At 42.1% G+C, this 11,358-nt stretch overlaps 1 protein-coding gene across 1 annotated transcript; it reads left to right on the forward strand.

Annotated features, from left to right (window-relative positions):
* Positions 1-535: 535 nt before the first annotated feature.
* ZNF597 (zinc finger protein 597) lies at positions 536-10,965 on the forward strand. The gene is made up of 4 exons (XM_025370814.1): positions 536-713; positions 866-951; positions 2,731-2,857; positions 5,849-10,965. The coding sequence occupies exons 2-4, from the start codon at positions 919-921 to the stop codon at positions 6,961-6,963; spliced, it is 1,275 nt and encodes a 424-aa protein (XP_025226599.1). The 5' UTR covers positions 536-713; positions 866-918; the 3' UTR covers positions 6,964-10,965.
* Positions 10,966-11,358: the final 393 nt, after the last annotated feature.

An 11,358-nucleotide genomic window follows, 5' to 3' on the forward strand; every position in this document is an offset into this window, starting at 1 on the left:
AAATACATAATGCCTCTAGAACACTTTGAGTCGGAGCCTAGCAACCTGGCCTACAACGATGTCAACGTTGTGAACGTACAAAAAGACATTCCTTCATGTTCTACGGCCCCACCATCCGCCCAAGACACAAAGGACAGCTCAAGCCCAGGCTAGGCCCGAACCCCCGGCCTCTCAATCACCCCCCTCTGGCCAGACCGAAATTTCAGGCCTACAGGGCACTGTTGGCCAAACCCACATTTTGTTACCGATTTTCTTTCGAGTTCCGGTGTCTCCCAGTCTTCTTTCTGCCCTTCTTCTCGGAAACATTACGTCCCTCTGGGTTCACCCTAAGACTCTACTTCAGCGGGTAAACAGGCCCGGAGCTCACAGGGGAGACCCCGCCAGCGGAAGCGGAAATGCTTGCTTAGAGAAAAGGAGGAAAACTACTTCTCGCAGCTGCCCAGTAGCTACAGGTCCTCGGTTAAGGTGTTCGATTGGTCAACACAAAAGAAAGACTTCCCCGTCGGGAGAACTCCGACCAATCAAAGGGCAGAATGGCCGATAGGGCTGGGGGCGGGTCGCTTCCGGCGGCTTTTCCTGCAGCTCTTGCGTAGAGGAGCATGAGAGCGTGGGAGTTTTGCAGCGGCCGTGGCGTTCTTCGTCGCGTCCCGGTCGGGCGTCGCTTTCTGCAGCTCCTGTCCGGGAGCGCAAAGCCTGTCATTAGCCGCCGAGCGGTAAGTGGGCTCCTTTCGAGGCCGGGCCAGGAGGAGGAGCAGTCAGCGTAGGTTTTTAAGGGGGGGTTCGGAGGTAATCGAGGGAGGCTGGGGTACTGGAGGAGCTTGGCCGCAGAATAGGTCCTTTTAAAGACTGTTCTCTCCCCTCGCAGCTTCGTCTCGAAGTCCCTGTGGCATCTTGAAGAAGGCATTCCCCATCCGCCAAATGGCGTCCATGCCCGCGACTCCCGAGGCCCAGGTGAGTGGAGGTACCTTTTTCGTCCAAGTTTGTTGCTGCTTTCGGTCTCTTCCTCACCCCCTCCTTTGGAGGAGGGTTGGGCATTCATGTTGTGGTAGGAGTGCACCTGAGCCCCAAATAGCCCTTTGACCAAGTGTTCTTCTTTCCAAGACCAGGCATATAGAAGTGGTTTACCAACTTCCTTCTTTCAGAACTGCCAACTGGGAGCGGGGCCCTTGGAGGAATCTCTGAGAGAGTTTCTCAGTGTCTTATCTGTTTTGTTTAGAGATAAGGTCTGGCCTTGTCGTTGGAGTGTTGCTTGTCTGGCTGGAGTGCAGTGCTGACATCATAGCTCCATCTGGAACTCAGGGAATCCTCGCGCCTCAGCTTCTCGAGTAGCTGAGAGGCGCGCATACCACAGTGTCTGGCCACTTTTAAAAATTCTTTATGGGGATGGAGTCTTGCGGCTTTGCCCAGGAACTCCTGGCCTCCAGCTGTCCTCCCACCTCGACCTCCCAAAGTGCTAGGATTAAAAGTGACTTTCTGGAATGGTTCCCAAAAGTACAGATTTGGTACTTATCCAATTTGAATGGATTTTTAAATTAAGCACATTTCTAGACTCTGCACTTGTAGAGTAATAGTAAATCCCAGGTGATTCATTATCACACCATTAGGGAAGGTGGGGTAGGCCTGGATGAAGCGCTGGAGTGAGCTTAGCAATGAGTGTCATGGGGACGAAAGAGAGGAAATAGCAAAGGGAAGGATGTTGGGAGAATCCTGTAACCTTTATCTCTTTATGATTCTTCCTGGGCTGCCCAACCTTCTTTTCTTTTCTTTTTTCTTTTTTTTATTTTTTGAGATGGAGTCTCGCTGTGATGCCTAGGCTGGAGTGCAGTGGTGCGATCTCAGCTCCTTGCAATCTCTGCTTCCCGGATTCAAGCGATTCTCTTGTCCCAGCCTCCCAGGTAGCTGGGACTACAGGCACATGCCACCACACCCAGCTATTTTCATTTTAATTTGTTTTTATTTTATTTATTTATTTATTTATTTTTTGAGATGGAATTTTGCTCTGTTGCCCAGGCTGGAGTGCAGTGGCACAATCTCGGCTAACTGCAACCTCTTCCTCCTGGGTTCAAATGATTTTCCTGCGTCAGCCTCCCAAGTAGCTGGGATTACAGGCATGCGCCACCACATCTGGCTAATTTTTTGTATTTAGTGGAGACAGAGTTTCACCATGTTGGTCAGGCTGGTCTTGAACTCCTGACCTCAGGTAATCCACTCGCCTCCACCTCCCAAAGTGCTGGGGTTACAGGCATGAGCCACTGTGCCCGGCCTTAATTTTTGTAATTTTACTAGAGACAGGGTTTCACCATATTGGCCAGGCTGGTCTCAAACTCCTGACCTCAAGTCATCCGCCCCCCTCAGACTCCCAAAGTGTTGGGATTACAGGCATGAGCCACCGCACCCGGCCCCAACCTTCTCCTTTTGTTAGAGCATCCTTACTTAATGGTTTTTCCCCCAAGAGCTGTTCCCTCATCTTTTCTCTTCCAAGATAGACTATAATTGTCACAGTCCACCATCCTTATACCACTGCCTAAAAATATCCATGTTTACTCTCTTCTTTCCAACCCTCACCCCACCCCTTAGAACCCATTTACCCCACTCCTGCACTCAAGAACCTTTTACACCAAGCCCTTTTATCCCGTGCATCTGATGTTTCTAGCTCTTCTCATCCTTCCTAGGTTAAGTAAGGAACTGACCCTTCACCCTCTTGTACTGACACAGGCTCTTATGTTTCAGGGACCAATACTCTTTGAGGATCTGGCAGTGTATTTTTCTCAAGAGGAGTGTGTGACTCTGCACCCTGCCCAGATGTCCCTCAGTAGAGATGCTACAAAGGAGTGTTTGGAGGATGCGGCCTTGATGGGTAAGGCAATTGTTTTTCTTGCATCTGGAACTTTTGTCAGTTCTAGGATGAGAACTTAATGCTTTTTCCACATGTTGGTATGGTGGAGTGGGACCTGTGCCTGAGTAATTTATGTGGAGATGATAATTGTATGAGAGAAAAAGTTTTAAAATATGAGATGATTTCTTTCTTTTTTTTTTTTTTTTTTTGAGACGGAGTCTGGCTCTGTCTCCCAGGCTGGAGTGCAGTGGTACGATCTCTGCTTACTACAAGCTCCACCTCCTAGATTCACGCCATTCTCCTGCCTCACCCTCCCGAGTAGCTGGGACTATAGGTGCCCAACACCACGCCTGGCTAATTTTTTGTATTTTTAGTAGTCACGGGGTTTCACTGTGTTAGCCAGGATGGTCTCAATCTCCTGACCTCATGATCTGCCCGCCTCAGCCTCCCAAAGTGCTGGGCATAAGCCACCGCGCCCGGCCGAGATGATTTTTTAAAGACAAAACTTCAGTCTAGTACAGTGCCTGTGGTTTACTACAAGAGATGGCAGTATTTGGTAATCTTTCACAAACATTTATTGCAGTTAGTTTACAATTTTACTTGGGAAATCCCGTTAGTATCGATCACTATCATTTGCTAAAGACTGGAAATTGATTTACTCTTAAGGGGTGCTATGCCTTTCTCACCTATGGGGAACCATACACAGATGGACTCCTGTGCCTCAGTAGATTTTATTTCTGACTAGGATTGAGTATCTAAACTATTCTATTTATTTGTTCTAAGTAATTATTCTAAATAATTTGGAATAGTTTAGATACTCAATCCTAGTCAGAAAAGAACAACTAGAATAACTAGTTTTTCTAAATAACTCATATTTTCTATCTTCCACTTTTCTCTTCATCATGTTCATGTTGTCTTCTATCTGCTTAAACTTATGGAGTATATTTATAATGGTTATTTAAACTTTTTTTTCCTGCTAGTTTTATCATTGATGTGGTTTCTGGGTCTGTTTCTATTGATTGATTTGTCTTCTAGTTATGGGTTATATTTTCTATATTTTCTTTACTTGCATGTAAATTTTGGTTGGATGTTGGATTAAGAATTTTATGTTTTTGGAGCCAGGATTTCGTTGCATTTTTTAAAATATTTTGGATTTTGTTGTGGGAGGCGGTTAAGTTACTTGGGGGGAGGCGGTTAAGTTACTTGGGGTCAGTTTGATTGTTTCAAGGTGTGCTTTTTTTTTTTGCTTTGTTAGGATGGGTTCAGATCAACCTTTCTGCTAGGGCTTATTTGAGTTACTGCTAAGGCAGTATTTTTCCGTGGACATTGCTGCTCAATGTCTTATGTCTTTCCACTTTGGCTGGAGGCAACATGGACTGGTTATTGCTCTGTTACTCCTTTTAGGCAGTTCTTTCCACAGCATTGGGTAGTTTCTTCATGCACTTGTAGATTACACAGCCAAAGTTGTGGTTTTTTTTGTATTTGGTTTTATTTTTTGATACAGTATCTTGATCTGACGCTCAGGCTGGAGTGCAGTGGCACAATCATGGCTCACTGCAGCGCTGACCTCCCAGGCTCAAGCAGTCCTCCCACCTCAGCCTCCCAAGTAGCTGGGACTACAGGCATGCACTACCATGCCTAGCTAATTTTTTTGTTTTTTTTGTAGAGACAGGGCTTTGCCATATTGCCCAGGCTGGTCTCGAACTCCACGGCTCAAGTGATCCTCCCACCTCAGCCTCCCAGTGTGCTGGGATTACAGGTGTGAGTCACTGTACCTAGCCTCAGGAAAGTCTTAAGAGGACCCCATGTAGATGACCTGAGCACTCTTTGCTGTTTTGCTTTCAAATTCTAGCTGCCTTGGCATCCCTGATCTCTGAACTCAGTCTCCTCAAATCAGCAAAACCACTTGGTACTGTTTGGATTCCCATGCACTATACTGCAGCCCTTTCTAGTCAGTGAGTTGGGAAAATCATAGAACTTTGTTTCTCTGGAAAGAAAGGTTCCTTTTGTATTGATATATCTGCGTTATAACTGAAGAATACTTGGAAAATATTACAAAGGAATGTTAGTTTTGTCAGCCATCCTTGTAAGTAGATTGGCTGTTATTTTCATGCAGTACACATAGCCTTCTACCTTGATCTTTCCTCAGTGAGGGATAAAGAGATTTTGGAGAGTTCTCCTGTTGATAATGAAACTGTTTCTGATAACCTGTGTGCTTCTCTGTTATAGGAGAAAAATGCTCACTTGATTGCTTTCTTTTCTTTTTAAAAATTATTTTCTTTCTCCCTCATTCTTGCTGTCATCTTATCTTTTTTTTTTTTTTTTAAGAAACAAGTCACCTAGGCTGTCACCTAGGTTGGAGTGCAATGGCACAACTCAAAACTCCTGAGCTCAAGTGATCCTCCTGCCTCAGCCTCCTGAGTATCTAGGACTACAGGCATGTGCCACCATGCCTGGCTAATTTTTAAAAATTATTTTTTGTAGAGATGGAGTCTCACTATGTTGCCCAGACTGGTCTCAAACTTCTAGCCTCAAGTGAACCTCCCACCTCAGCTTCCCAAAGTGCTGAGATTACAGGCGTGAGACACTTGCCCAACCCCTCTCTTTCGTGATAAATATGAATCCTAATCTTTTTTCCAATTGTTAATTGTTCTGCTGTCGCTTGAGATAGCTTCAAAAATGAAAGGCTCTTGAGGTCTAAATAGACAAGCTGGAAAAGTTCACCTCTAGACAGCCACTACCGAGACTGTCCTTAGTACCTATCCCACTGGACTCTGACTTAGTTATAGCTATTCTCTCCTCCGTACCTTTGGATATTCACCCAAAACTGGATCTTCTGGGAGACCAGGAGAGTCTGCTTCGTCCTGATTTTGTGTGTTTCGTGTCTGGGTTATAGGATAACCCTTCTAAAGTTTCCTGCTCTTCTTTGTAACTACCTTTTAGCTTACTTTTTTTCCCAGTATCCCTTGAAGGTATTGTCTATGTTTTGCTTTCTTTTGTTTTTATCAACAGGAGAGGAAGGCAAGCCAGAGATTAATCAGCAGTTAAGCCTAGAGTCTATGGAACTTGACGAGCTTGCCCTAGAAAAGTACCCCATTGCTGCACCCCTTGTCCCTTACCCAGAAAAATTCTCTGAGGATGGAGTTGGAAACCCTGAAGGGAAAATATTAAGTGGAACTCCCACTTGCAAGAGAAGGGTCATCAGCCTTTTAGTTACCATTGAAAACCACACCCCGTTAGTAGAACTCTCTGAATATTTAGGAACCAACACACTTTCTGAAATTCTTGATTCTTCCTGGGAAGGAGCCAAAAATGTGTATAAATGTCCTGAGTGTGACCAAAACTTCAGCGATCATTCATACCTGGTTTTGCATCAGAAAGTTCATTCAGGAGAGAAAAAACATAAATGTGGTGACTGTGGGAAGATCTTCAATCATAGAGCCAACCTGAGGACACACAGGAGAATCCATACTGGTGAGAAACCTTATAAGTGTGCCAAGTGCAGTGCCAGCTTCCGCCAGCACTCACATCTGTCCCGACACATGAATAGCCATGTAAAGGAGAAGCCCTATACATGTAGCATATGTGGTAGAGGTTTTATGTGGCTCCCAGGATTGGCACAGCATCAGAAAAGCCACAGTGCTGAAAAAGCTTACGAATCTACTAACTGTGATAAACATTTTAATGAGAAACCAAATCTTGCTTTGCCTGAGGAAACATTCATATCAGGCCCCCAGTACCAGCACACGAAGTGCTTGAAGAGCTTCAGGCAGTCCTCATATCCTGCCCTTTCTGAGAAGAGCCACGACGAGGACTTTGAACGCTGCAGCGATGATGGGGACAATTTCTTCTCATTCTCAAAATTCAAGCCCTTGCAATGTCCTGACTGTGACATGACCTTTCCTTGTTTCTCTGAGCTTATTTCCCATCAGAACATTCATACAGAGGAAATGCCCTATACATGCAAAACATGCGAGAAAAGTTTTGCTTTGGACTCAGAACTTGCATGCCACCAGAAGAGCCACATGGTAGAGGAAACTTTTAAATGTACTGTGTGTGGGAAAAGTTTCAGGTCAAATTTGCATCTCATTACTCATAAGCGAACTCACATAAAAAACACCACATAAATTTAACAACTTGTTATTAGTGATTGGGCTTTTCAGTAACTGTATGGTGGGAAGCAGTTACTGTATATGTCCCAGGCAATGTGCTAAGCACTTTACACACATTCCCATGTAATACTCAGTTCTCACCACAACCTTGATTTAGGCAGTATCATTTCCATTTTATAACTAGGGACGCAAAATCCATGCCACAAAGCTAGTGAATGAACCCAGGATTTGAACTCGGTTACTGTTCAACTGTGAGCCAGAAAAAGATACAAAACTTTTGTTTAAATTCAATTTTCATTAAAATGAAGGCTCTTGCTAGAGTTCTTTTAATTTTGTTTACGTAGTTTCTAACTTTTAGAAGGAGGAGAATTTATTTATATTTTGCCAGTTCTGCAGCTATATCTAGGAAAGTAAATGCTTTTATATGTTTTATACTTTTTTTTGCTATAACTATTTGAATGTAATATTTGTATAAGATTGCTGTTTTACATGTGCATTCCCATAGGCATTTAGAAGTTTTTTTCTGCCCTGTAAAAGTTCTCAAATGGGTGGACTAGTTTATATCTTGATGGCCATTAGTATCCACAGAGTTCTCTGTCATGGTTCTGATGCCAGGGGCAGGTACTGGCATTTAGGACCCAACTGTTTGCAAGAATTTTAGAAGTCTAACTGCAGCCCTTTTCTGGAGGCTGGACTTGACTTGGGGAGGGGAAAAAGTACTTGCTCTTTTCTAAGATTTGCCTCCAAATCGCTACTGAAGCACATTACCTGTCTTACTATGAATAATTGTAATTGTTTCTCAGTGAGCATGCTAGCTACTTTAGATATATTATCTAATTTAATCTTCAGAATAAATCTGTGACAGAGAAAAAAAAAAAAAAAAAAACCTTTGTTTCATAAACGAGGAAACTGAAGTCCTCAGAGGGTAAAGTCAGTACTTTGCCCAGCACACAAATCACATTGTGGTGAAACTGACATTAAGCTTGGGTCTCTGTGACTCCAAAGGCCATGCAGTCTGCAAGACTGCAGCATTTGTTGGCATTTGCACCACGTAGTAACACTGCAAGCAGCCAGGGAAAGGGGAGCTGAGATGGGTAGGTGAGAATGGTCATCATGAAGGCGATTCAGTGTGCTTGCATCCTGGAACCCCTTCATTCCCTTTGTGCTGTACCCAAAGCCTGACTTACATATACAGTTGTAAAGCAGCAGAAGACTCTCCAGGACTTCAGGTTTGAATTCTTGTCTCTCTAATCAGATAAGAGATTTCACACTTTGCCGAGTACAGTACTGAAGGTCTTAGTTGGGTTTTGGTTTTTTAAAAAACACCCATAACATTTCCTCTCCATCTCCAAAGAAAATGCATATAGAAAATTGTTAGATTTTAACCAAAATACTTAATAATATGTAGATCTTTACATACTGCTATTATAGATAAATATTGGAGCAAAATATTGTTAAATAGTATGGTTATTAATGTTAAAGAACCACAGAATTTTGTAAATATAGATTCATATACAATTTCTCATTAAAGTTGATTGTATGCCTGTCAGCAAAACAGTATTTACATGGGTTTTGATTAGGGTGGAAGAATGCTCTCATTCTACTTAAATAGACAGTATAAAAGTATAATATTTGCTAAAATTGAATTGTTGCTGGGAATCGTCATGAGAAAAGATAAAAGACTCTTGAGGACTAATTGTATGGAAGGTAGCAGAAGGTGGTCCTACAGAACAGCAGATTGAGGACTGAATGTACAAAAAGATGCTGGCTACTCAGCTAAGCTCTTATTACTGAGTAGAGGCAGGAAGATACTGTTCAGGTGAGAGGAAAACTGAAACTAACAAAAACCCAGAGAGAGTTTCTCTCTTTTTGTCATTTTTGTCTTGTTTCTGGTTTGCAGATCCACAGTTGAGACTATGTGCTGCTCTGTATGTCAAGGTCAGACTTGGCTCTTTGTTTCTGATGTCTCTACTCTTAGGAGACAGGACACCAGCCTCCAGGTTTCTCTGAGGTGCTTTGAAATGTGTAGAAAGATAGTCTCCAGTTAGATTACGTATTAGCCAACTCTGAGATTATCATGATCTTTGTTAAATGACAACAAGAACACCACCTCCTTGCTCTCCTGCTTCTGCCCTCAGTGGGAGAAACTGGCAGGTGCCTCAGCACTTATCAGGGACCCTAATATTTCAGTCAAAGATCTAATGAGTCACAGGATGGGGGATGAAATTGGGAAAGGTCTGGATTAGCAGAGTGGCTGCAGAAAGAAGTAGAGGGGAATATCTTAGAAGGCACTTGGACAGAATGGAAGTGATATAAAAGATGGATGCTGTCATTTTTGTTTTGGCTCCTAGAAAACATAGCAGAAAGCGAGAGTTTGTGCCATACATCCCGTTTTGCACCTTAATAGGGAAGTTTGCCTTTTCACATGAGTCTTCCTTCACAATTAACCTCTAATTTTTACAGTTTTATTCTCCAGATTTTGGAAGATTATGACAAACTTCCCTAAAAGATTAGAAAAAATAGCCCTTTTCAGAAACATTAACATACATGTGGGTATAACTAAAATGGCTTTTTGGTATAATAATGTTAATGATTGGTATGCAGAAAAAAATGAAAATCCCCTAAGTGTCAGTTACTGGGAAATAGGCATATTTTCAGTTGTTTGCTTATTGTGCACTTGTACTTAAATACATTTGCTGGATGTAATTCAAGCTGCTTTGCCCCTAGGGAATTGAAGGAAAAGATGTATCTGCTGGTGAGCTTCAGGCTTTTTGTGATGATGGCTTTTCACCCTTCTGTTTACAGTGTCAATTGATGGAGATAAATTCCATAAAATTGTCCTTAACTGAGAGATACTAGCCTATACCATGTTAGGTGCTATTCACAAATACTGGATAAAAGTTAATATGGGAATGAAAAACTAAATGCAAGAGTTTATTGCTATGAATGATTGGTTAACTGCATTTTGCAGCATGGAAATCACACTATGAGAGTGAAAACTTTATGCTGAATAAATTGACTCAGACAAATTTCTTCGTTTTTGTTGTTGATGCAGTGATGAAAATGTGTTTCCAACAGTTCCTTAACATGATTGCTGGAATAAACAGTCTGTTAAACAATCATCATTGATGGAAACAGCATTTTTCCAATGGAATTCAGCTGTCAGCAGTTTACATTTTGTAATTTAAGAAATTGTGGAATGTAGTTGTTCTTGAATGAGGTGGACTCAAAATAGTTTTATTTAGAGCTTTGTTGCTACAGGTGGTAGTCTATTGACACCTCCTCATTTAACATAGAAAATGACTAACCCAATAATTCAGGGAGTTAAAACTCTAATGACATTTCACAGTAAATGCCATTTTGAGTCTTTGCCTCCTGAGTTTCCATATAATTAAGTGGCAATGTTCTAGTGACTGCAGCGTAAGATGTCATACAATCTGAAACTGCAGAGTCTGATCAAAGTAATCTGCAATTTACTGCCTATGTGTACAAAGGGAGACATAGCAGGTTATAGTTTATATGAATAGTCTATTTTGAATGTTCATTAAACTTGTTATCCCTGTGGGATTTTAGTAGGAAAGTGTTTTTGCTTTGACCATCTGTTTAACAAAATGATGTTCATTACATTAGAAGTGTATATATTCATGTGGTTTAGTTTTGTAATTTAGGAGAGCTATTGATCTGATTCAAAGATGACCATTACCCATCTTTCCAAGGCCCATCTAAGTAGTACAGGTGTTTTGTCTTTTAAAATTGACATTCCTCGTTGCATTAAGTCTGTAGGGGAGAATACAATATAAATATTCTTCTGTGTAAACATAAGAATGTGCTGTAATCCCCAGTTCCTTTGGATACCTCAGAATTATATTTATTGTATACACTTATACTGTTTGTTTAATGTTTTGGTTTTACTGTTTTTGACATACTCTCATCAGTCTTCGCTCTAGTTTGCAAGCTCTGAAGTTATTGATTACGTCTAATGTGCAATTTGGCTTCTAATAAATGATATTTTATGATGATGGCAATGAAGTGAACTTTTTAAAAAAAATACTTAAGTGGTTTTAGGTGGCAATGAGGTAAATTTTGAAGACTGTTAGAATTGTGGTTTAGAAAGTGAATGACTTTGTGCTGCTTAATAAGGGAAGTAAAATCGCTTGCTCCCTGGAACTCAGCAGAAAATTCCGGCGTCATTCTGGGAATCTAGCGCTAGACCTCAATTTCCTTTCGTCTTTGCTGTACACAGAAGTACAGGGGCAATGACCTCCGTCTTCACGGAGCAGCTACTGCTTGGCGCGGGTCGCCACTTAAAGCTTGGAGTCCGAGTAGCGGATGTGGTGAGTAGGACTCCCAGAAGACCTCGCGCGGCCTCAGGGAGATCCTGGGTCTCCGCTTGGCCACCAACCGCACGGG

The sequence above is a fragment of the Theropithecus gelada genome, chromosome 20 (assembly GCF_003255815.1).
Source record: "Theropithecus gelada isolate Dixy chromosome 20, Tgel_1.0, whole genome shotgun sequence".
Taxonomy (NCBI): Eukaryota; Metazoa; Chordata; class Mammalia; order Primates; family Cercopithecidae; genus Theropithecus; species Theropithecus gelada.